Source organism: Lipotes vexillifer, unplaced genomic scaffold (assembly GCF_000442215.2).
Source record: "Lipotes vexillifer unplaced genomic scaffold, Lipotes_vexillifer_v1.1 scaffold690, whole genome shotgun sequence".
Classification (NCBI taxonomy): domain Eukaryota; kingdom Metazoa; phylum Chordata; class Mammalia; order Artiodactyla; family Lipotidae; genus Lipotes; species Lipotes vexillifer.
In genome coordinates, this window is record NW_006798376.1 from 60,332 (window position 1) to 88,257 (window position 27,926).

Below are 27,926 nucleotides of genomic sequence, written 5' to 3' on the forward strand. Positions count from 1 at the left end.
CTGTTGAATTACTACTATTTATTACAGCATTAATGATATTTTATTGTTAATACTCTTGGCATTAGGAAAGCTAACTCTGACACTATGCTGACATCAGGGATAAAAAGGAGATAGCATTTTAGAAGGCAATAGCTATCAAGAAGGTTAGTGCTTATTTAAACACATTGTAGGGAAGTGTCAGGATGTTAAAGATGAAAAATGCAAGACCTTGAGTTATGATCTTTTCCAAATAACTCTAAGATCCAGGAGTGTGTTTGTGGGGGTGGGGGACATGATTAGCAATTCTAGCATTTGAATTACTGTGGAAAGGAGCAAAGGAAGCAAAGGAGTAAGGGCAGATGAAGGAGACGGTCATGTTGGACCATAGTTGTTCACTGTCCTCTGCCTTGGGGATAGTCTTTTTGTTTTGCATTTAAAATTTTTCTTCTCTGTGGCAAAGACACAAGCTTCATCTGAGTTAGAGGTCCTTATTGTAGTGCTGTGTATATAAACAGTTTAGCCCTCTAAAATGGGAAAATATTCAAAGGGGGAAAAATAAGGAAATATACAAAGTACAATAAGTTTAGTACAAATTATAGTTTTAAGAGCAGAAAGAGACCCATATTCTGGTAAAGATTTTATAAAGTACTCCACATCAGTAAGCTGAAGTTCTAAATATCAAAAGCAGGAAGGCTCTAACTTTTTGAAAAGAAGCTTTGAATTTGGGGTACAGGTGTGTTCTAGGTCAAAAAGAAAATGTTAATCAGTGAGGGAATCTCTTGCCTCCAAGCTTATTAAGGAGAGTTTTAGGTCAGTTTGTAGAGGAATCCCCGGGGCTCCTAACTTAAAAAGCAGGTGAGTCTACATGCTATACTTCCCATGAACTTCTGGGACAATGGTCTTCTGAATCAAGCGTGTGTGAGAAAAACCTTGTATATCCATGGAAAATGTAGATTTGTGTTCCCACATCAAAAGATTCTGATCCAATATGTCCGAACCGTAACACTACCACACTCCACTCTGGGGAGGCAAGAGGGGATACTGTGCCTGTAGGTTTTTAGCCAAGAAAATTGAAAAGATGCGATTAAAATGTCTAAAATATTTTAAGGGATGTTAATAAGGTAAATATAAGCTTATTTAGTTCATTCCACAGAAGAGAATAAGAAGCCTTGTTTTGAACAGTTAACAATAATAACTGATAAATTTGTTTTTCTATGTGTGTATATACTTATATATACATACACACATGTGCACATACACACCATACATATAATCTTATTTAATCCTTATGCTAATCTTAATGTTATTATTATTCTTAATTATCAGATGGAAATAGTGAAACTGAAAGAAGGCAGTTGCCTATGATCACATGTGGTAGCATAAAAATTCTAACCCAGGAATGTGTGGTTACGAATCCAGTGCTCAACGTCACTCAGCTAGGGTTATTACCAATGTGGTATAGGATAAACGTTATAAGACTTATGCATAGAGAATGTGCTGGCAGCAAAAAGGAAGAGATTTATAAAATATTTAAATCACTTGATAAATAACAGACACTAAAAAAAGGATTATGAAGGGTAATATAAGCAATAGTGTATATCTTGGGATGGCTGTTGGAACCAGATCACCACCTTGGAGGATAATAGGCCCACCTCATATTGACAATTAATGTATTCCTACAATATGAGAGTGGGACTCTTTGTACACTAAATTTATAACTTGCTGATATTTTTCCTTTTCATCTAGCCATTATAGTACCTATAAGTTAAACTTAATACCTCTAAGTTTATAAGCAGCATTTCATCATCCATTTTAATCTACTTTAAACATTTTATCCTTAAAGCACAAGTTGTAAAACAAAATTGAAAAGAAAAGCAATTATATTTTGGTTAATTTTATTGGCAAATTTTAATAATGAGATAAAATCAGAGCAAGAAAGAATGCAGATACTTTAACTGATTATGAAGTCTAAGAGATTTTAATTTAAAATGAGATTACTTTGGAACAATATTGTGATAAATTTAAGTATGAAATTTTTTAAAGTCACTGCAGCTTCGTAGAGGTGCTTAATATTCTATAGGTATCTATTCTACTGAGAATATGTTCAGAAACAGTTTGGACTTAGGCATAATATAAGGTGATATAAGGTGATAAGCTAAAAAATCGTTTTCAGTGCCTATCATCTGTATTTCTCTTAAGGGCTTTTCAAAGTAAACTATTATAGAATAATCTCAGAAAAATGTTTTTGGTGACCATGTCTTTTAATTGATGCACTTAATGCAAAGAGCTTTGGGCTACTTTAAGAAGATTCTAGCCCCCAAATAGAAATGGTAAGAAATGTGTTTTGAATAAAAAGACATTTTGTTAAAATAAGTTTAAAGCATACAAGTTAAAATAAGTTTTAACATATTTTGTTAAAATAAGTTTAAAGCATACAACTCAGGCAGTGGTGGTATGTTCTTCAAGATAGAAGACTAACTTTGTAAATTCGCGGGTCTCATTGATATATTTTTGCCAGTGTTTCTTCTGTACCAACCTTGAACATCTTCAGCTTTTGCTGTGTAAAGAAATTTCAGAGTTTAGACATATCAAAAAAGTTGATTATGTCAATGCTAATGTTTTTGTCCTTATAATAGTAGAATATATTTTTATCCCTCAAAAACAATGCCTATCAATCTAAGGCTTCAATTTTTATATTAAACTCTTAAAGAAGACTTAAAAACAGCTTTGGTTTTGTTTGCAACTATTTTACACAGTGATTACTTTATGATCCTGACTCTTGATATGCATTTCATTAAGCCATTGATGTCAGCAACAAAACTAATAAAACACAGCCCATATTTTGTTTTTTGTGTTATTTTAATCACTCTCTCTCTGGTTTAATAGGAAGAGAGCCCCAAGACCAACTCTTATTACCAGATATTTATAGAATATTTTTTTGCTATTAGAGAAGCATTACAAAATAAAGTCAGAAGTCAAGTTAATTTATTAGCTTTATTTGTACAGCTATTCCTTTTTAATTCACACTATTAATCTAAGTAGGAAAAACATGTACCTGAGGCATTTTTTTTCCTTTTACTAAGATAATTTCATAAAAACATCATCTTTTGGTGGTAGCTTTATTTTTCCATCCTTTCATTTTGAATTATTTAATTATTTCCTATAAAAATTCAGAATTTCCTCTCCTGTAGACCCAATAACAGAATATCAAATTCAATCTGTCATTAAATGTGATGTAGATTTTTTTTTTTTTTTTTTCCTTGCGTTATGCGGGCCTCTCACTGTCGTGGCCTCTCCCATTTGCGGAGCACAGGCTCCGGACGCGCAGGCTCAGTGGCCATGGCTCACGGGCCCAGCCGCTCCGCGGCATGTGGGATCTTCCCGAAACGGGGCACGAACCCGCGTCTCCTGCATCGGCAGGCGGACTCTCAAGCACTGCGCCACCAGGGAAGCCCCGTGATGTAGATTTTTAACCCTCTTGTTTGCTTCTCTTTCTGTGCAGGCACTCCATCTGCACTGTGTACATTGAAGTGCTTCCTCCAAATAATCAAAGCCCTCCTCGCTTCCCGCAGCTGATGTATAGCCTTGAAATCAGTGAGGCCATGAGGGTCGGCGCTGTTTTATTAAATCTACAGGTATGCTCCTTATATACGTGTAAAATATTAGCGACAACCTTGAAGGCTAATGGGTTTATATCTGTGCATGGTGGGGGAGAAAACCTCACATGTCTGCTTACACTCTAGTGAATGAAAATTCCATCTGGAAAGGAAAGCAGGGATAATATGGTTGGAGGGTTTTCACAGCTAATCTATTGATTGCCACTGTTGAAGAACTAATGTTCGCTGGCAGGGATTAGCTGCAATCATTACAAGAGATAATGAAGGGATTGGAAACATGCACTTGAATATTTTGTACTTTGCATCCAAAGGGTCTGCAGCTGACTATTACTTTCTGTCTTGGATTCCTTTGCCCCAGCAGGATTTATTTTTGCTGCAGTGTTCTGTATAGAAAATGACTTTAGATTCACCGGCTGATGGTAGGCATTCTATCGCTGAGGCAGACAATTTTATTCTATGTCCATGGGCAAATCTTGTAATTGCTGTGCCTCAGTTTATTTGTTTCGATGAATGGGGTAGCTTTAGGTGATATTTCCATTTGCAGCTCCAGATTCATGGGCATATGAGTTACTTGCAGAATCATACCTTGATTTTCTCAATTTATACATTTCTAACTAAGGCACATTTGGCTAGAAAATGCTGTATTTTCAACTGAATCTACAGCTTCAAGTTGGGCTACATGTGGTGTTGATAATAACTGTCACTTACCATAAAAATCATAAGGGCCATTACATGACATATTATTTTACCTATGGATGTTCAGAGGACGGAGGATTTATCATCTCCTGGTGTTATATGGAAATGGCAGGAGGTGTTGACATGAGAATTCAGGAAGCTGGCCTTGAAGGTTAAGAGAGATTTTAAATGTGATGATTTAAGAAAATCCCAGCATCGATCTTTACCATCAAATGAGGTGACACGAGGCATCTTTTGCTCAATGCCATCTGAATACAGATACCCTCTCACTCAAACCCTGATGATATAAAAATGAAGATTCCATAGAATGTTTGTACTAGAAAGAATGTAAAAAATAATGAAACATACCAACCTCATTATCTAGATGTGGAAAGTGAACCTTACAGAAATTAAATGAGGCCTAACTCAGCTGATTGAATTATCATTATTTCCAAAACAAGGTTCATTCCATTATATCCCACTCATTATCTGAGGCTGCCAAAAATTTGGTTGACATTACCAGATACTTTCTTTGCCTCTGCTCTCGTATTTATTTTGTTGCTTTTTTCCAGGCAACTAGAGACAATTTGCTTTTGTTGTTCATTTACTATTAAAAGATGGGAAACAAAATTATATGAAAGTAGACATATTAGTAATAAGGAAATTTGGGGGATTTTAATGGTCAAAATAAAAGAAAACAAACCTATAGTTTCTTTAGGAGGAAGAAAACATTTAGTTAAGTCATGAAAATGATAAAAAATATGGAAAACCAAATATGAAGACAAGTACCTTTACAGAATAATGAAAATCCTCCTTTACATATATGGGGATTTATTTTGTTTAAACAAGAAGAAAAGAAAAATAAATCTTAGATTTGTAAGTTCAGGCCAAGAAATTTTACATGTTTTACGTTTAAATATTTCTTAAAAATGTGCCTTTGTATAATTTAACTTTCTATGAGTAAGATATATTTTTACCTGTAAGCTGGCTCAGGTTTTGTTTCAATAAATACCAGAAATATCTAGGTACCATATTATAGGAGAATAATTCTACCTGTGAGTTAAAGATGAAAAGGAGTTGGCCTTTTTCATATCTCAAATATCTCTAGTACAAAATCTGAGAAAATACTTGAAATGACATTTCTATTCACCCTTTGTGCTTCTGGTAGAAGCAAAATAAAGGGTGCCAATTACAGTGGCAGTCTCTATTAGAACTAGGGTGACACCATCAAGGCATTTTTTCACAGGCTACCAACCTTACACTTTTGCTCCTGATCAACTGAGACTGAATTTAAACTAGTGACCTAAAAGTTGAAAAACTTCCATCAAATTACTCTTCCAAAGACTTGTAATAACAGAATGCGTTAGAGGTACGTCTGGCTACATCCTCTCTTTTTCACACACGGCACTACCCACTGCTGACTCATAGCTCAATTTAGAAAGACAAGATTTGTGGGGAAATATATTTTCGAAGATAACAGCAAACTGACTTCAAAATAATCTGTTTTGACTGAGATCAAAGTGGTTTCTTTTCAGAGAATAATCCTTGTTCACCCCCCACTTCCTTTCCCCTTGTAGGTATTTTCCTTTCATTCTATCTAAAAGTTGTTTGGGAGACTGTGATTTTCCTCAGCCTGTTAAGGCTGTTTTGCCTGGCTGCTGTATTGATGGCATTTAGTGGAGGAAAATGTTACCCAGAACTCTTAATTTTCGAACTTATGCTGATCAGGGTTAGTATTAGGTGGGGTTTTTTCTTCCAGATTTGGTTAGGTCTTGCTCTTAAGCATGCTCCTCCTTTGTAATTCTGACCTGCCAGTGAAGCCTGTAAGACTGGTGTGCTGGAGCCAGAGCGGGCTCTGAGATCGTGACAGCAAGTTGTGTGCATTTCTCCCCAGCTTCGTGTTGAGTTCTGTCACATTGATAGCTTGCAATTGGCCGTGGTGGGTGTATTTATGCCACAGAAATTAGCAAATGCAACAAATCAGTACCCTGCAGTCCAGAGCCAGTTTTTAAACTTTTACCATAATACACCTCCATATGGAGCCAATTTCCTCCAAGATTTAAATCACTAAAATGTGTTGACTCCAACAGCTTCTTGCATCTTTGTCCCTTGAAATTTTGATCTACTTTCATCACTCTAAAGATGAGCCAATGCTACCAAATAGGACTATGTATTATACCCAAATACAGTAAGTCTCAGCTTTTTATTTATCTTTACAAGAGCATTGTTTCCATCCAAGTTACCCTTATAATTTATAGCTCACATTCTCTTTGAGTGTTTGACTCAGCCCTATTACCATTAGAATAATCCTTTCTTACATACAGAATCTTCTTATACCATCACCATCATTTTCATACTCATATGATAATAATAGTTATATAATAACACTTAAGTGTAACTTAATGGGGCAGGCACTATTTAAGTTGTTTCCTTATCGTCTCGGTAAGGACAGCTAGGTTTATATTATGCACACACACTCACACTCAAAATTTCAACAATTTATAACTGAAAAGTTTATTTCCTACTCACACTGTTATGTCCATCATGAATCAGTTCCAGCTCTGTTCATCACTTTCACTCAACTTCAGCCTTTATCTGTGGCACTGTTGTTCTTTTGACAGAGTGAAAAAAGAGGCACAGTAAACCATATGCCCTCTCATAATGTTTCTCCCAGAAGTGACACAGGACCCTTCTGCCCACATTTCATCCACCAAACCAAGTCACAAGGCTGCTGGTGGGTTAATCGTGTGTGATCCTTCCACTAGAGGCAGACACTAATTACATGGTTAAGTCTGATGTCAAGAGCCATGACTGCCTTTCGTACAGCTTTTGCTTTCCAAGTTACTGCAAACAACAGTTTTGCTAAATGATTCATTACTGCTTAACATGATTTCCCATCCTGACAGCATCCAATAACAGTTTCCTCACTACCTTCCTCTCTCTTGATGTCACTGCTATTTATTTTTTGGGTGTTTGTTATGGCACACTCCACTTTTAAGTACTAAATTGTGAATCAGTTAAAATAGCTAGGTTTTTGTTGCCAAATTTCACATTCTATGCCCATCACTAGTTGGCAGTGACTGTTACATGCTACAACTCAGACTGATGAAACAGCCTCTGTCTAGAATTTTACTGATCTCTTGACTGAGGGCAGTGCTTGCTGTAGAAAACAGAACACAGCACAACAGAATAAAAAACAAAACCTAGTTATTTGCTGTTACCCAGGAGTGATGCATGTAATATCTATCCATGTATTTTCTCCCCATAGCCAAAGAAATTCACATGGATACTTCTGAGTTAATAGGTCAAGAATGTATAATCTTCACATAGGCGAATAATTCCACAAGTTCATGGTAAAATTCAGTGAGGCAGGGATGTCTTATTTTCCCTATGAAGGGACTGCCAATATTTTCAAAATATTTATTTTGAATACTAAAATATATAAATAAATAAATATGTATACTTTAACACATGTTTTCCCATTTAATTATTATAAAAACCCAAAGCAGTTCGATCTATTGTTATTATCATCATAACTTTACAAATGCAGAAACCGAGCCACAAAAAGTAAACGGCTCTTTTTTCAAGCTCATTGTGCTAAGAAGCTGTAAAGATAGGACAAAATCCTAAGAATTATGGTTAAACATTTATGTGCTTACCCACTGTGCCTATGTGCTTGAAGTATCCCTGCAAGTTCTCCATTTTCTGTTCTTTATCCTACTCAAGCTGTTAGGGGACAGGTACTCTTTCCACACTGAGGCCACTTTATGGTTTGGCTGATAACCATTGTTCAGCATTCAGAAGTCTCCATCTATCAATCACCCTCACCCCTACCCCGACTGCAGAGTATTGCCTATTTCACTTTCTGGACAAAGAGAAAATATATATGCTCCTTAAAATCAGCTTACTGATAAACAACCTTTTTAGAAATAGTTGATTTGCACATATTTCATATAGTCCATTCTTAAAGATGGAAGGTTAAAAGTTAATTGTCCAAATACCAAATCCTGTGCATGTCTGTTGTTTTAAATAACAAACTAAAACATACATTTAAAACATTTTGGTTGGGGCCTCCCTGGTGGCACAGTGGTTGAGAGTCCACCTGCCGATGCAGGGGACACGGGTTCGTGCCCCGGTCCAGGAGGATCCCACATGCCACAGAGCGGCTGGGCCCGTGAACCATGGCCGCTGAGCCTGCGCGTCTGGAGCCTGTGCTCCGCAACAGGAGAGGCCACAACAGTGAGAGGCCCGCGTACCGCAAAGAAAAAAAAAATAAATAAATTAAAAATTTTGGTTGATTCAGTAGAATTTGACAAATCAGAATGTTTTATAAGTTCTCTTAATTCAACTTATTAATTGTCCTTGTTTTCTACCATAATATTTCTCAATACTTTATTTGCTTTTATTTTTAAGCTTTTGCTTATAACTTGTGATTACATTATGGAAAGTCAGTTACCTTAACCTGCTAAAAAAGTTATATCTCTTCAACATATGTATAATGCATCATGTCATTTGGTCATGTTGGAGAGGAAGAAATTTTCTTTTACCATTCCAGTTCCTTCTGGCTGGTCTGAGAATTAAATTGACATGAGACAGATTAATGGGAGAGAATCAAAAAAAATTTTACTAACACTTATACATGGAAGAGACCCAGGAAAACTGAGTAACTCACCAAAATAGCTGAAACCCTCATCTTAAATACCATCTTCAACTAATGACAAAAGAAAATGTTGGGGTTAGTGGTTTGAGACTTCAGAGACGAGGAAGGCTATACACATGGATATGGAAGAGCAAATGTTTGGTAAATAAATGTTTGCTGGATGAGGCAGAGACAGTGGGACACAGAGAGGAATTTTAACAGACTTTGCTATGTTCGTCTCTGTCTACACACCTAGTTCATACTATAGTTATTGATGGGGTAGCTTCCATCCTGGAACAGGTCCTCTATCTACATTCTTTAAGGCAGTTAGAGGGAAGGTCAAAGGCTCTTCCTGAGTTTTTTGGGTCTTAAAAGTAATCAACCTAAATTAATACTTATGCCAATGAGACACACTCTGGAGTGACAAATTTTGCTCCCTTACAGCCATCACCCTGACCCTAATAAATAGGCCAATATTAGATATTATTATCTTCATTATCTGGCAAATGAGGAAACTGCATCTCAGAAACAGCAAGATTTGTGAGCCAGAGTAGTTTTTTTCTGTTTTAGCTCTATCTACTATATCACAATATTGTGGGTTAGGCTATAGAAAAACTATTAAATTTTATTCTTTTCCCATATTTTAGGGGGTGGATATGTTTTATATTACATTAGTTCTGTGTTTTCTGAAGGTTAATTTTATGGTGTTATATGAGGGTAAAAAATACTAAAGGTTGAGAGAAGATATGATTTAGTATAATGGTCTCAGGAAGAAGTAGTTAAAGGAAAAAGTAATTGTTATTATCCTTTCTAACATAGAGGATATAGAATAGAATTTAGATTATAACCTGGATGAAGCACATTTGAGGAAAAAAAAAAATTAAATTCCCAGATTCTACTTCAAAGAATTCTTGGTTCTTGGTAGAATACTCTCCAAGGGTAGGTAGGAGATACCCAACCAGTCTTGGAAAACCTCACCATAGAAATAGATGAGGGTAAATTTTTTGGTGCTCCAGTGTTTAGTAACTGAGTGTTTCTCTTAGTCTTAGATTAAGAGAAGAAAATCCATAGGAAAGAAAGGGAGACTGACATCCAGTTCTCTAATTGAATGGCTGATTAGACTTGAGTCAGTGCATTTACAAGGGAAAGGGCATTGGAAGGAGATGTCACGATGGAGTGGGCAGTCAGCAAGAGGGCATGAACTGCTCCCTTGAAGACTTTTTCCAGCGTTGTAGGTGAGATGGATCCTGCCTAGGTCCACAGATTTCAGAGTTGAGGCTTTTAAGTATAAATAAAAACTAAGGGGACTGCAGCATGTGGAGAAAAAAGCCATGCACGCCAAGATATACAGCAAGAAGCCACCAACTGTGCGTTCTGTAAAAGATATGGAAGAATTTCTCAAGGTATGACCAATTCCTAAGATGGCTGCTTGGGGCCGTGTCCCTTAACAGTGGAGTCTGTTGGCACCAGTCCACAATAATTTGGTGCAATCCAGTACAGGCGATTCTTTTATGTCCTTCTCTAACCTTTCTATTCCCTCATCAGAGTGATATTGAAAGGAAGAAAAATGAATGAGTGAGAAGATCACATTCTCCTTACTCCAAGTCCCCAGAAACATAATTTGTTTTAAAATAAAGAGGAATGCATCATACAAATAAAAATGAGACAGTTTTGCTAAGTAAGAGTTATAGATTTAATTGAGACATTATTGATGAAGTCAACTACACACCAAAAATGGAGGTGATCAATGCAATAGCCTGATAGCATCCTGGAAGAAATAAAACCAGTTAATTTGTTACCCAAAAGTTGAGATTCCTTATTTGATCTGAGTATAAGGATTATGCAAGTCTTAACTTTTGCACCTACAATGAAAGAACAGGGGAAAAAAATATTTAGGAGATATCATGGAGGTGCAAACCTGTAGCATTTGGCATTTAAAACAATCAACTCTGGACCTGCCTCATTCCATTCCTAGATTCCTAGTTGTGATACTCTCCTGCATTACTGGTCGAGCAAAATGATAAAATGTATTATTTTCAAGGCCTTGACATTGCTTCTAATATGGCTTATTCAAGAAGGAAAACCTAGTTTCTTTCATACTTCTACAAATAATCAAAATATCCATTTATCAGCAGTAAGCTTATGACTGACTATAGAGAACAAATCTTAGTTATGAACAAGTTTGAATCAAATGATCCATTCACCTGTTGCTGGTAAGGTCATACCAAAGGAAAGTTCAATTACACTTTGCAAAATGGATAACAAACATATATATGGGAAATGGAGTAAAGATAAGACCCTCTTTGTACACATCGTGTTCCTGTAAGGGTGAAGGATTGGGATTAGAGGAAAATAAGTGTTAGCAATTGTTCCTTGATTTAAAACGTCTTTCTCCTTGCCCTCCTTTTTTTTTGCTACCAGTTCTCTATTTTATTGACACATGGACATATTTCTGAACATGAGCAGTGGTAGAAAAATAAGTGACTTGAAGTGATGGCAGTGTTTGAGTTTTTCAAAAATAAAGAACAGATATAGTAGAGCACAAATTGACAAACTATAGCCTCTGGGCAAAGTGGCCTGTTTGTATGCCTGGTAAACTGAGAATTTTTTTTGTTTTTTTGTTTGTTTTTTTTTGCGGTACGCAGGCCTCTCACTGTTGTGGCCTCTCCCATTGCGGAGCACAGGCTCCAGACGCGCAGGCTCAGTGGCCATGGCTCACGGGCCCAGCCGCTCCGCGGCATGTGGGATCTTCCCGGACCGGGTCACGAACCCGTGTCCCCTGCATCAGCAGGCGGACTCTCAACCACTGCGCCACCAGGGAAGCCCCAGAATGGTTTTTATATGTTTAAAAGTTTGTTAATAAAATATAAACAAATAAAAGTGAAACAAGAAAACAAAAAAAATAAAGAATAATGTGAAGAGACCACAGGTGGCCTACAAGCATTTTAATGACTTAAGGGAAAAAAAAGGTTTCTGACCCTGGTAATACACAGTTGAGTATCATTCAAAAACAAAACAAGCAAACAAATTAACAAAAAGTCCATTATGTTTAAATAAAATATAAAAAAGAAAAAAAAATGTAAAAAGTATTTTGCACCCCTAAGACTTAGTGTTAGTTTAGTATATTAAATTGAAATAAAGAATCATTTATTTAAACTGTGTCAAAATTCTCTGTTATCTGCTCTGGGTCTCATATTAGCTAGTTGAAAACAGAAGCAACATTAGTTATTAAGGTATAGTTCGTATATATAAGTACCTATATTAGGTCAATACATATTTATTAAATAAAATAACAAGGACTAACTTATCCTTTGGTATAATCAAAAAGCAGAATTTTAAGAGCTTGGGAAACGGGGGAGGTTGTTGTCTTTTGGGTAGGGAAGCAAAGATTAAATGAGATAGCATGTGAATTGCATAACTCAATACCTAAAATGAAAAAAAAAAGTTCTTAACTAATAGTATTTTTATTCCTATTCTCCAAGAAGAATGAACATTGCCATTTTTGTTTTTCAGTTAACTCATACTAAGATTTAAGATTTAAGATTGTAAAAGTGAGCAAGAAGGTACTGAGCACTTGGAATAATGGGTAGAAAAGTGAAATATCAAATGTGGAGGAATGGATATGTTACCAAACTTGTCACCTGCACAGGTACTGGGGGTCCTAGCCCAGCTGAGACCCCTTGTCTCGCCAGGGAGTTTCTTTTTCTGATCAGATTGGCATAGCCAATAAAGAAAACAAAGCTGAGACTGGAACAGCACAAGCTTTATTCAATGGCCAAAGAATGGAGAAGGGAGAACTTAGTTTGCAAATCAATTTCTCAAGCCAATTTGAGCAGAGACAGCATATATATTGGAGGGTCGAGGTAAAAGGTAGGGAAATGGAAAGAGTGATCAACGTCTCAGTCCAATTCAGGTGGAGATACCAAATATATAGGAGGGTGGAAATAAACGGGAGGGATTTAGAAAGAGTGGGAGGAATATTCATGACTTATCCAAGAACAGGGTTGTGGTTTGGACCTGGAGCTGATGCAGTACTCCTTTTAAGTCCTTGTATGGGCTCTTGCAGTCATTGTCATAGCAATTGTCTACTGTCATGGCGCTGATGAGTGTGTCATTTACCATGCTAATATATTACAGTGAGCATATAATGAGACTCAAAGTCTACTGAAAGTCAAGTCTTCTACCATTTGGGGCCTAGCTGATTCTAAGCAGTTCTTATTTTGCTCTTTGCAGCTTCCTCCTGAAACTTAGATAAGAGCAATTGGTTTCCATTCAAGGGAGGGGCAGGGGTATGATTCCGGGGCAACAGCTTTGGTAACAGATACAATCCAAAGAATATATTCACCTAATTTATGATTTTACTAGTTCCTCCATTGAGAAGGAATGATCACTTGTGTTTGAGAACGAAGTGAAACTTAGAAAGCCCAAGAGATAGATGGCTAAGACATCAATATTAATAATAATAGCATCAACATCTACTTTTAACTGAGTGCTACTATCAGGCAGGAAGTACACCAAGCACTTGAAAGCTTCCTCATCTTTCATACTCCCAACAAAGCAGTAACTTTTCTAATGTCAAACAGAACCCTGTTGCCGAGTGGGGATTCCATCTCTTCTGATATAGAGGCTATATACTATTATTCAATTCTGCCTTTCCGAGAAATTGAAGTTCATTTATTTCTTTCAGTTGTGCTCAGACTTACAAACAATCCCTTTAATAGCAGAGTAGATCTACCCACAAGGCTAATCATTCTTTTCTTTCTAAGGTGTGCTTGATCAGCCTTGATTTTATTTTCTTCTCTTTGCTTCTTGATGCTTTACAAAAGTGAAGGAAAATATTATACATGTAATGTCCATTGACACTGGGAAAACAATTTAACCACTGCTTTAAACTTCTGGTTCCACTTAGCAGTGAGCTGACTGGCTCTGGCAGCTTGAACCACTTTTCCTGGCTTCTCCTTCCTGAAGACTGCAAAGCAGGTAAAACAGCTCAGACACAAATAGTAGGAAAACAGTAGAAAGTGGTGTGAAGCAGACCAAAAAGTAAGATGTTGCCACCTCTGATCATCTGAGAAAAAAAACATACATTTTACTAATGAAACTACTTGGGTGTAAGTGTAAGATGGTGCTTTGGTCAGCTTGCAACATGCATTTTCTTTTCATCTTTAGCCATTTTTCTCATTTAAAAAATAGTTTCAGGGGCTTCCCTTGTGGTGCAGTGGTTGAGAGTCCGCCTGCTGATGCAGGGGACGCGGGTTCGTGCCCGGTTCCGGGAGGATCCCACATGCCGCAGAGCGGCTAGGCCAGTAAGCCTGCGCGTCCGGAGCCTGTGCTCTGCAATGGAAGAGGCCACAACAGTGAGAGACCCGCGTACTGCAAAAAAAAAAAAATAGTTTCAAAAAGCTGTAGAATTTAAACTATATGCTTCAAAGAATTAGTATTTTTCATCCTGGAGGAAAATTCGTGCTGCCTTGATCTCACTACAGAATTGATCCATTTCCAGAACAGTATGAATGAAATGCAAGCCATCCCTCTGCATTAACAGGTCCTGTAACAGGTGCTAATTTGTTTTTCTGATATATTTGAAACGTTTTAGAAGTTTTGAGAGTTTTTTTCTTCTTTTTTTCCTTTTATTGATGAATATTTCTTGTAAAATAGGATATATTTTTCCCTTGAAGATGATGCAGGAGTTTATAATTCATGAATGTTTTGCAGCCGAATGTGCATGAATCATAAGCCCTGTGCTGTAGATTTTGCAGTGTCATTTATATTATGGGGATCACTTTGGATACATCTTCTGGAGATTTGCTCTTCTGTCATCTAAGAAGCTTTTCTTTGAACACTGATGTGTTACTATATAGATTAACACTGGAGATTGACTGAAAGATGGCTATTTCCCGTTCAATTTCATAATATATGACTTCTTCTATTTAGTAGGTTGCCCTGATTTTGTTAAGTGTGAGGAATAAAAAGCTCATTCATTTTCCCCTATATTTTTATTTCATATAGTAGAAAATACATTTTTTAATCTTTTCTTGTACTAGATTTCAGATGTACTAGATTTCATCATTAACATTATCTCAAAAGAATAATGTCATAGAAGTTGAAATAATTTGAACACTGATATTGGTTACCTGATTCCAAAGTATAATTTATAGTTTATATGGAGGATAGCATACATAAATAGATAGGAGATAGTTAATATATATTTTAGAGAGAGAGAGAGAGAGAGATGTCTCAATGCCAAGCAACCACTGTTTGCAAAAATTAAATCTGATTTCTAGTGTAAACTTTTCTCCTTTAAAGCAGATGTTCTGATATGTTTAAGTTTCAAAAAAAAGTTTGATGTCCTTGACACTATGGTATGTCTATTATCTAGGGATGATTTTTCATCTCTAGGCATTCAAAGCTGCCAAAAGTGAGGAAAATGCATTTTTTATGTATTCTCTATTCACATATGTATCTTCCTCTTCCCAAGGCATAATTTAGCCTCGTGTAAATCTTCCATAGACAATAATATGCTCATAGGCATGAAGCCAGAGAAGTGTCAGAAGGAGAATCCTAGGTCTGATATATTTAAATAGCTATTTTCTAAATCATTTTTTCTTTGATCCTTCCTTGCTTAAGAAAGAAATAAACATGATAAAAAAAAAATGTGAGATTTTGCTCCAGAAGAGATTAGGTTTTGACTTAAATTTATATTTTCAGTGGAGTTAGACTTTACTTCTTTCTCTGACCTACACTCTGACAGGAAGTAGGATACATAGGAAACGGGTAAAAATTATCTTATTTTCTGCTCAAAGAAGACTGGTATCTTATAAAACTTGTTATGGTGCAAGAAATAAAGTCATATTCTCAAGTTCTTTTGAAAGTAATTAAGTACCTAAAATAAATTAATAAGATGAAATAGTCTTTTCTGATATCACTGAGCTTCATTAAGCAGAGGTGCTGTGGATAGTGGGACAGGTGGACGCAGGTGATGATCTGTGGTTTGTATTCAGCCTGGAGGCAGAGATTCACGGGCAAGGAGAACAGCTTTATTTTGGCACCTCTCCTGCTCCGTATTTTCATCAAACACTTGGTTGAAGACTTTTACAGCCTTTCATCACCCCGTCTACCAACCTCTTTGCACCTGTATTCCTATGTTTTGTTTTTAATCCTGTAATTAGAAATGAACACTCCTTCTTCCTATCTAAACCGTTTCCTTCACTTGCATCCTATATCAATGCTTCTAAAGCCTCTGTAATGAAAGATGCATTTAAATAAATTATTTAAAAAATGAAAAAAAATACAAGTAGCAAAGAATACAGCCTTTTTTTTTTTTAATTAGATTCAACAGATAGTAAATCACCTGGGCAAATCACTTAAAATTTTTCTAAGCTACTCTAAATTTTACTCTGGAGAAATTTATTCTACCTTTTTTGTATCATCATGATCCCCAGTAAGCACTTTGCAGAATGAAACTGCTCCATAGACCATCCTTTGAGTAGGACTGGCTACAGTTTGCAAGGCCCAGTGCAAAATAAAAACACAGCACCTTTTAAGTGTGTGTCCTTTGTGCTGACCTGAAAGCACTCCACTAGATCATGTGCATTGCTCAAGGATATTGCTCAAGAATCATCCTTTTACCTTGCTGCATGTAAGAGTCTCTTACTCTATCTGATCATTTTCACTAACATGAAAATCTGATACAGTAACTCCCAATTAAAGACAAAGCAACAACAAAAAATGTCCTTGATAAACCACTCTAGCCACTTACCCATTTCTGTGTTTCCCTTCCCTGCAGAAACTTCTCAAAGATGGTATCCACACTTGCCTGGAGAAAGTCATCATCATTTTCTCTCTATTCTTTCTTGACCCCATTATAATCAGAATTTTAATAACACCAGTCCATTGATATGGCTCTTTTTGTGGTCTCAATGCTCATTCCATTGTCAAATCAATTCCTCATCTTACTCTATCCATCAATAAGATGTGATAGAGTTAAAATTCCTTTCTTATTTAAAAACTTATTTATTTGACTTCCAGTACACCAGTCTCCTGGGATTTTCCCCCACCTTCCCTGGCTGCTGTATCCCAGTCTATTCTGATGGTTCCTCTTCATTACCCTGACTCTTAAAAGTTGACATGCCTCAGGGCTCAAACTTCTAACCTCCTCTTTTCCTGTTTATAGTCACACCTAAGGTTATCTCATCTGTTCTATCGGGTTTAAATTGTTATATTCTCATAAATTCTAATTCATATCTCCAGCTTAGCTCACTGCTCTAAAACTCTAGACCCATGTCCAACTATAAGATATACACACACACACACACACACACACACACACACACACACACACACACACATTAGATATTAAATAAGAATCTCTCTTAGTTTGAGTTTCCATAGAAGCGGACTTTGAGATAAAGATTGAGTTGTAGGATGTTTATTGGTTTGGAATTAACTCCTGTGGAAAGGAGAGGAAGAAAGCAGAATTAGGTTTAGGGAGAAGTTGAGCTTCAATGCAGTACCAATAAAGACTTCCACTGACCCCCCTGGAAAGCTCTAGAGCTGATATTGGCCTTTATATAAAGGTAGGCCTTTTATATACTTGCATTAGTCAGATACAGGTTGCCTCAGAAAGCAATCTGACCTTGGGCAAGGAAGCTCTCTTCAGAAAAGGCATTGTTGGAAAAGAATATAAAAAAAGAATGTGTGTGTATATATATGTATGTGTGTGTATGTGTGTGTGTATCTATATATCTGAATCACTTTGCTGTACCGCAGAAATTAACATTGTAAATCAACTATACTTCAATTAAATAAGAGAAGAAGAAAAGGTATTCTCTGAATAGGACCGACAACTGAAGCTTCTCAGTAGGCAACATGTCCAACATATAGGGGAATAATTCCTTTTTTCTTTGAAGGGAGATTTGAGAGGCATATCATACTGTTATCACAGCATCTCAAAATTAATGTATTCTCTACTCAACACCTGGTTCTTCCCCTAATTCCAAGAAAACAACTGGTCCTCTTTCATTTTTCCTTCTCGGTAAATTGCAACCTCAGTTGTCCAAACTCTCAGGCCAAAACCTTTCAAGTGATCTCTGACTTTTCTCTTTCTCCATAGCCCTCTCTTATTTCCAGTCAATCCCAAAATATCTCCAGAGTTCTGTTTGTTTTCACTCTTACCGCTTTCTTCCTGATACTAGCCACCATCAACTTCTTCCTTGATTATTGCAATTGATTTCTACTGGACTTTAATCTCACCCCTCTCTGGTCTATTACACAACAAACAGAGTAATTGTTTGAAAAATTACCTAAAATAGCTTCACTTCTTTGTGAACATCATCCAATGGATTCCCAAATGACCCAGGATGAAAGATGATGTCCCTGTGACACCTACCTGACCTGATTTCCTACTTCTCATCCTCTCAGCAATTCTGTTCCAGTCTCATTGACCTCCTTGCACACTGCCTGACTCCCGCCTCAGGGCCCATTCACTTATTGTTTCCACTGTCTGAAGTTCTCTTTTCCCAGACATTCACATTCTTCCCTTCCTGTATGTTTCCGCTTGATTCTCCCTTAGCAAAATGGTCTTACTTGAGCACCTTACGGAAAATAACAATAACCGTCTCACTGTGCTTCATATCCACTTTACCCCATTTGCTTTCACTCTGCGTGCACTCTTACTTATTTATTATGTCAACTGTGCCAAATATTATATTAGGTCTACAGTGACAGACTCTGTTTTATTCACTCTTGTATCTTCAGTAACTAGAACAGTGCTTGGAATATATACTATGTAATCAATGAAAGTCTGTGGAATGTCAGGTGGATCTGATTTCAAGAAAGGCTCTTAGAACCAAGGTTTCAGACAAGTGTCATCAGTCTCTGGCAGTTTTGCCCCTCTTTGTATTGTTTAACTCTGTGTACACTTTATTTTCAGGCAGTCTGTAATTAGGGCATAGAGATGATAAAATAACATTCTGGGTTTTTTTCATCTTATTCTTGATTAAATCTGAAATGAGGACTTGGGGTAATGCAGCCTCAAGATGAGGTAAAGGGGAATAAATGGATAGAGAGTTTTCTGAAAGAAAAGATACTGAAGTAATGAAATGCAATATACATCCCCTAGAAATTCCAAAAACATTAAAACATAATTTAAAAAAATCCTGCTTAAATATATTTAGAAATGGAAGGACAGATTTCATAAAGATTCATTTTAGCATTTCCTCCAGAGATTTTTTTTCTGGTTCCAATAATTTTATGCCTTTATGATTGGTTTACTGCTATGCTTTTCTAAACTAAGATGTGAGTGGCAGAGTAATGCAGAACTAACCAGCCCAAGATATTATGGCTGCCAAAACTTAGAAACCCTGGCTTAGAGGAATATGGTCACCAAAGCAATAAAGTAGAATATGAGATCTTTATCTTTAATGGAATTTTATGGACAACCATAAAGCCATTGAGAGCAGTAATAAAGCCATATTTTGCAGAGCTGGGCAAGAGACATTTCAAATGGATCTTTTTTCCCTATTTACAGCTATATTTCTAATCTTTACTCTTATTTCTATCATGTCTTTTCTTAAAGCCATGGAGGACTTTCTAGTTTTCTAGGTAACAGTCAACTGATACTCCTTGGTCTCTTTTAATCGTATTTTATAGAAATGGTGAAGACCTACATTCATCAACAGCTTCTTATAGACAATTTTTAAACAATAGTTTATAACTTTAGTAGAAAGTGATTTTCATTTACTTCATGCCAGAAGACTCTTGTATGATCCAAAGAAAAGTCAGCAGTTTCTAAACCTGTTTGATAAAAAGAGGGTTTTTTTGTTTCTTATTTTTTGTTTTTCTTTTTAATTAACCAGAAGTAAACAATTCTGCTCTTCCTAAGAGTTAAATAAAAATGGACTAATTTGAAATCTGGGCTTGAACGTGGAATACTTGCTTGGGCAACTATTTGAAAGCTACTGGTATTTTAATAACAGTGATCAGTATTACCTTTAGTAACTTGGCAATAAATGATCCTCTGTGCTGTTTCTTAAATAAACCTCAGTTTATTGCATGCCTTGAAGCTGTTTATTTCTTCACATACTAACAGCTATTGTTGATTAAGGCTTAAGTATGTAAATGCTGTTATTTTCCTGAGATTCTGATAAATAGAAAGGAACAAAAACAGTGTTCCTGAGATATACTCAATAAACAGCTAATAGGTGTCAGTTTTCTAGGAGAAACAACAGGAGATCCAATTGATGTTGAGAAGTGCCTATGGTGATTCTATGCTTAACTACCAGGAATTGGTTGATTTGGAGCTAAGAAAACAGTTTATTTTAGGTTAAAAAAAAAAGTATTTGTATTAGAATAGTTACTTAAGAAAACTGAAGAATTCAGTATCTCCTGTTCTAGTTTTGAATACTTTATATTTCACATGGATCCACAAAATCCCATAACAGTTTTAAAAAGGAAAGAAAAAGTCTTCATTTCTGCAGTCTTCTCTACTTACACACCTGCCTCACTCACACAAAAGAAAAAAAGTTAAAATAAAAATTCCAGATTAAGAAGCATCTTTCAGAGATAGAGGCAGAATTATTTCATAATAAAAGTAAGCTTTGCAGCAGACTTATTCCCTACAACCTATCCCCAAATAAAAGTAGTTCAATTTTGATTTTGATAAACTAATGGTTAGAGCAGCAAAATTTGATTGCCACTACAATTCTCCTAACTTAACCAGCATGTGTTGGGTGATTTTGAATACAAGTCGCCTTTGTGAATCAAAAAGAAAAATTCAAAGGTGTGCTAAAAACAGCAAGTGGAAATGCCCCAGATGTTTATGCTTCCCTTTCCCTTGTTTAGTTTTATTTGTACAATTAATATGTATATATTCATAAATGCAATCATATCCATACATTATATTAGTTCTTTTTATGGCAGCTTTCTTTTATATTTTCTATTTTTGCTTTACTTTCCATTCTCTGTCTCCTTTCCCCCAGTTAGCTCTCCAGCACTTCCTCATCATATAAATCATTTTCGATATTTTTCCATCATATCATGGTCATATATAATTATATAAAGCACAAATGTGTGTATGCATATGTTTACATATTCACACATAAACTACATACATAATACACATATATGTGTTTTGCCATTGTCATAAATATGTGTATATTTATTTTATGTTTTCTTTTAAAATAATATACACTTACAGAAAAAACTGTAAGAATGGTACAAAAACATTTGAGACTAAGTTATCAGCATGATGTCCTATGACCACCAAACACAATTTCTCATTTCTATAAAAAGCATAGTCCCTTATATATAACCACAACAGAACCATTAAAATTAGGAAGTAACTTTGATACCTTACTACAATCTAACCCTCTGACTCCGTTCAACTTTTGCCAGTTGCCCTAATAATGTCCTTTATAGCAAAATGATCCAATCCAGGATCACAGGTGACCTTTAGTTGCCATGCCTCTGTACTCTCCTTAATCTGAAACAATCCTTCCTTGATGCTTTTGAAGATTGCAGTACACTTATTTTGTAGTTTCCCTCAGTTCGGGTTCATTGATGCTTCTCATGAATAGGTTTAAGTTACGAATTTTTAATCACAGTTTCAATTTCAGTGTTTGTGATTGGTCTGTTCATATTTTCTATTTCTTCCTGATTCAGTCTTGGTAGTTTGTGCATTTCTAAGAATTTGTCCATTTCTTCCAGATTGTCCATTTTATTGGCATAGAGTTGCTTGTAGTAATCTCTCATGATCCTTTGTATTTCTGCAGTGTCAGTTGTTACTTCTCCTTTTTCATTTCTAATTCTATTGATTTGAGTCTTCTCCCTTTTTTTCTTGATGAGTCTGGCTAATGGTTTATCTATTTTGTTTATCTTCTCAAAGAACCAGCTTTTAGTTTTATTGATCTTTGCTATTGTTTCCTTCATTTCTTTTTCATTTATTTCTGATCTGATTTTTATGATTTCTTTCCTTCTGCTAACTCTGGGGTTTTTTTGTTCTTCTTTCTCTAATTGCTTGAGGTGCAAGGTTAGGTTGTTTATTCGAGATGTTTCCTGCTTCTTAAGGTGGGCTTGTATTGCTATAAACTTCCCTCTTAGAACTGCTTTTGCTGCATCCCATAGGTTTTGGGTCGTTGTATCTCCATTGTCATTTGTTTCTAGGTATTTTTTAATTTCCTCTTTGATTTCTTCAGTGATCACTTCGTTATTAAGTAGTGTATTGTTTAGCCTCCATGTGTTTGTATTTTTTACAGCTCTTTTCCTATAATTGATATCTAGTCTCATGGCGTTGTGGTCGGAAAAGATACTTGATACAATTTCAATTTTCTTAAATTTACCAAGGCTTGATTTGTGACCCAAGATATGATCTATCCTGGAGAATGTTCCATGAGCACTTGAGAAAAATGTGTATTCTGTTGTTTTTGGATGGAGTGTCCTATAAATATCAATTAAGTCCATCCTGTTTAATGTATCATTTAAAGCTTGTGTTTCCTTATTTATTTTCATTTTGGATGATCTGTCCATTGGTGAAAGTGGGGTGTTGAAGTCCCCTACTATGAATGTGTTACTGTCGATTTCCCCTTTTATGGCTGCTAGTTTTTGCCTTATGTATTGAGGTGCTCCTATGTTGGGTGCATAAATATTTACAATTGTTATATCTTCTTCTTGGATCGATCCCTTAATCATTATGTAGTGTCCTTCTTTGTCTCTTCTGATAGTCCTTATTTTAAAGCATTCTCACTCATTTTTTAATGAAAATATCAACTGCAGAAATATAGTAAGAGGATAATCTTGACAGTATATTTATGGGTTTAGAATAATGCATATTAGATATTGTTTTTTATGAATCATGGATTCCACTGAATTTGTCCTTTTTAGCTCCAAGTGTTGATGACTGATTTATTCATCATTTTCTTATGCCCCAGCCCCAAGCCTGTCCTTGATCCTCCATGATCAATTGATTAATTAACAAAGGTCAAACATTCTGATACATTTTCAAACATTTACTGGAGATTTATTTTGCTATTTAGTAAGACGTAAAATGGATGAGAGAGAGAACAAGCAGTGCTAAAGTCGCCGTGCAATATTGTAGATGACAAATTTTGTAGGTAAGACAGCGGAAAAAATGAATCTTCAGGTAGTTAGGGAGAAATTTTGCTGATATGGTAACATATCATGTGTCCTACATTGTCCAGTCATCTATAAGAATGAATCCTACTGATACCTGAAGGGTATGCTCTTTGAAAAACAACAGTTTACAGATTTTTTTCTAAATTGTATTATGTATTTTTCATCTTTCTAAATATTAACATCAATAGTAACTATTAAGTACATGCTCTGCACTAAGCTGCATTCTAGATGTGGGCTATTTCATTTAATCATCACGGCAACCCTGAGTTAGATGCCATTTTATTTGAATATCGTACATGGAGTCACTGAGACATAAACAGGTTTAGTGACTTGGCCAAAATTATGTAGCTAATAAGTGACAGATTTCATTCCTAATTTTTTCTACTCCAAATCCCAAGATCTTAGCTACAACTTAAATTAATTCCTTAAGCAATACTTTTTATTTGAATAGAATTCTAGAATTTTCTAAACGTCTTATTGCTTCATTTGATTCTACATCAACTATATAGAATATATATTTCAAGTGTTATTTATTCCTATTATATATTATGGTTGAGAATATAGGTCCAATGACACACCCCAGTTCAGGTAGTTAAAAGTGAGATAATTAGAACTAGACCCTTAATCTTGTGATTACTGGCTCTGGTTTATTTTTAGAAGTGTATGCTTAACCATAGTATACTAAACATTATTTAACTCTCAGTATTTATGTCATAAATGATAAGAATTTTCTCAAAGGTGGGGACTGTATTGAATAACTTACCCCTGATTCCTAGCATTAAATATTTTGTTTATAATAGTTGCCCAAAACAATTTTTTTTTTTGCCTTATTGAACTCAGGATACTGTGACTAGTTCCTAAATTAGATTCCATATTTATATCAACAGATGGTACTGTGATATTTGAGGCTTGATTAACAATTAACCTCTGACCTTATGCTAATTTATCACATCTTTTTTAAGGTAGATTTTTCTACTTGTTCCCCTCAATACTGTCACACCATTAGCTATATGCTTACTTCATTCAGTTTGCCTGGGTCTATTAACACTATTATTTTGAAAATAAATCTGGTTTTAACGTACTGAAGTCTGGGAAAACTAGCTAGTTAGAATTGTACGTAGATTCTGAGGTTGGACTTGAGAAACCCTGGCACTAAAGTGCAAAATTTAAGTGTAGGATTTGTAGGTCTCTGGACCTTTATAAGCCTGAAGAAGACAACAACAACAACAAAAGCACTTCAATTTATTTAAAACTGAACAATAGCCACCTTATAAAAAGATATATTTTAGCTTTTAAAATGTTTCTGAATTGTATCTATTCAGTGTATTACCAAGTGTTGAATGTTGTAAACTGGCCAGAGCCAAATGTCTTTATACAATAATTAGATTATTCTTGACTATTATGAAGTAGCTACCAATAGGTGGTGGCAAAATATGATTAGTGTTCTCTGTCACAACTTTGCTACTGCTTAGAAAAGTATGTCTCAGGCCAAATACTACGACACATGTACATTTTTTTAGCAAGTAAGATTTTCCTTTCATGTATCTGAAAACATCTTACAAATTAAGTTCACCTTAGGCAAACGGAACAGTATTTTAGCAACAGAACTCAGTTAATATTTAGTTAGTATCAGGCAATAAGAAACTCCGAATCATTAGGTGGAACTCATGGAATCAACTTTTTTTTTTTTTTTTTTTTTTCCTTGCGTTATGCGGGCCTCTCACTGTTGTGGCCTCTCCCATTTGCGGAGCACAGGCTCCGGACGCGCAGGCTCAGCGGCCATGGCTCACGGGCCCAGCCGCTCCGCGGCATGTGGGATCCTCCCGAAACGGGGCACGAACCCGCGTCCCCTGCATCGGCAGGCGGACTCTCAAGCACTGCGCCACCAGGGAAGCCCTCATGGAATCAACTTTTGGGTTCTGTTCCAAAAGACAAAGGACTCCTTGGGTCCTTACACTTTGTTCATACAATCCACATTATCCTTAACTTCTCATTTCAGCCTTATTATTCATGTGGAACATTTATTAATGTAATAAGGAAATCTTCTGGTGGTTAGAGGTAAAGATATGTGAAATACTAGTTGGCTCTAATGAAATGTTCACTAATACCCTTTTGGAATGTTTTGACATAAGGCATTTATTCTTAAGATGTAGAATAAAAGTAACATGCACACACACATTCACACACACACACACACACACACACACACACCTCTCTTTTCTGTCTTGAGTTTGGAAGAAATTGAGAGAGGCAGACACAGAGTATGTAAGATGGATATCAAAGCAAGATAATTTTTCTAACTGTAAATATAGTTGAGTGAAGTATAAGACAAAACTGGGCACTACATTTCCTACTTCCTTCATTGCACTAAATTTATCCTCCCAGGCACAGGAAGTGCAAAGGTGGGCCCACACTGTAAGTACTAAGGCATATCAGTAACAAAGCAGAAAGCATATCTTACTTCATGGAGCTTACATTCTAGTAGGAGAAGAAAATTCACAAAATACATAAATGAGTTATATAGAATTTTAGAAGGTGATAGTGCTGTGAGGAAAAATACAGGAGGGAAAGTGGTGAGGGAGTACATGGGATTGCAATTTGATCAGTGATGATTTCACTGATATGACATTAGCAAAGAGCTGAAGAAGGTGAGAGAGGTTGAACCACCTGGTTATCTGGGGAAGAATATTTCAGGTACAAGTACAAAGACCCTGAAGTTCAGGCCTGCCTGGCATGCTTGAGGGAGAGCAAAGATACTAGTGGGACCGGAATAAAGTAAGTGAGAAGGAAAATTGTAGAAATGAAACCATCAGGTAATTGGGAAGGTGTGGAGATAAGTACTCTGAGTGAAATCAAGTACTGATGGCAGAATTTGAGTAGAGCAATGTCAAGAATACACTTCAAATTTTAAAGGAACAGTCTAGATTCTCTATCGAGAATAGTCCATGGTGCAGGCATGTAAGAAATTATGGAAATTAGTTTAAATTTTATTTCAGTAGTCCAGACTAGGCTTGGAGTGATATTTCTGGGAACGGTGAGAAGAGGTTTCAACCTCGTATTTTGCAGGTAGAAACTACAGGATTCATTGATGATTGGATGTGGAAGGAAGACATAAGTTAACAAGACTACTAATATATGGCTTGTGCAACTAGAAGGATTGATTTTCCATTAACCAGAGTAAAAAAAAATGTCAAAGGAGTAATTCAGTTTTGGACATGTTAAATTTGAAATGTCTTTTGACATGTAATTGAAGCTATTGAGTAGAGAGTTGGGTATGATTTTAGGGAAGAGATATGGACTAAAAATATACATTTGAAGTCTTGAGCTTTTTAAATACTGTGTAAAACTTTGAGATTGGATGAGATTCTTAAGGGAGTGAATGTAAAAGACATCCAAAGACTAATTTTGCTGAGGAGAAGAGGACCAGGAATGGAGACCCAGAGGAATGTGTGTCCTGGAAACTAAGGGTAGAAATTGTATCAGGGAGAAGGCAGAGATCAGTTGTGTCTGATCTAATGTCTATGCTACTGATAGGTCCAATGAAAAATAGGCCAACAAAGCTAAGAAACAAGCAAAAACAAGGATTGTGATTTGATCAGTGGTTTTACTAATAAGGAATTTATTGGTGATGTTGAAAAGAGCAGTTTCAGTGCAGTAGTTGTGGGAGGTTTAGAAATATGATTGAAATGATTTTAGAGAGGATGAGAAGAGAACAATTAGAAAAAGTAGAATGCAAAGCTCTTTCCCCATATCTTGCCCTAGATGGGAGATCAGACAGTACATTATCAGTAATAGGAGGAAAGATGTAGTGTATAGTTACAGGATTGTATATATACATATATATATATATAAAATTCGGAGTGCTTGCAGAAAATTGCTTCAGTCTTCTCAGTGAAACAGTAATCGGGATCACCAGCTGAGAATAAAGATGGGGTAGGATAAGCTAGAGACCTGAGGAGAAAGTGTTAATAATCATAGTCATATAGGAAGAGAGAAAGTGAATGAAGTAGCAAAATATAGTATAATAAGTGGACAGGATGAAAGGTCTTAAGGGATATGCTCATGTAATACAGTGTCATTCTAGATTGGCTGCATTTTTAAGTTTCAAATGTGCTGTATTTGCATATTATTTACTTAAAAAAATTGAATAAACTGACTTTTTTACATAAATGAACTTAGGAAATTTTATATCAGAATCATAAATGACAAAACACTACTTGGCATAAAAATATAAAGATTAAGTCATACTGAACTATATTCATAAACATTATTACTTTGTTAAAAGACCAATAATTTAATCCCAGGAGTGCACACACATTTTTGGAAAAACTGCTGTCCTGAATTGAAAGCTTCAGTTCCTGCTCTCAAGCAGTTTAATAACATAAATCAGAACTTGTTTGCCTAAGAAAAGAAAAGACCATCTAAATATGTTCATTTTATCTATTTTAGAATCCCTATGGGCAAGTACTTTGTCTTAACGTCCTGTGAAATGTGTAGAATCATTCTGTGTGCATAAAGTGCACTCTACCAGATGGTATTTGATGGTTGTGTTCATCTTTAACATGAACAGAATATTAGTTTTTAAAAGATTTGTTTTCTTTTTCAAAATTCCTATTTTCCAGTCTCTAAGCATGCTGCTTATTTAGATAAATCCTTTTGGGTCCCTGTTGGTGCTTCTGAAAAATGGGTGACTTGAATTTAGATGCAGTGGGTAATCTGCTTGAGCAGACTAGAAGGAAGAGTTGCTTCAATCTTTAAAGATACTCTTGTGGCCTCTCCCGTTGCGGAGCACAGGCTGCGGACACACAGGCTCAGCAACCATGGCTCACGGCCGCTCCACGGCATGTGGGATCTTCCCGGACCGGGGCACGAACCCGTGTCCCCTG

At 35.9% G+C, this 27,926-nt stretch overlaps 1 protein-coding gene across 1 annotated transcript in view; it reads left to right on the top strand.

Moving 5' to 3' along the window:
* Positions 1-27,926, top strand: part of PCDH15 (protocadherin related 15) — a gene marked incomplete at its 5' end in the record, with an annotated part of 299,765 nt that overhangs the window by 43,888 nt on the left and 227,951 nt on the right. The window contains one exon of the mRNA XM_007470315.1: positions 3,482-3,614. Coding sequence (XP_007470377.1) covers positions 3,482-3,614 — 133 coding nt within the window. The remainder of the gene's footprint in view (positions 1-3,481; positions 3,615-27,926) is intronic.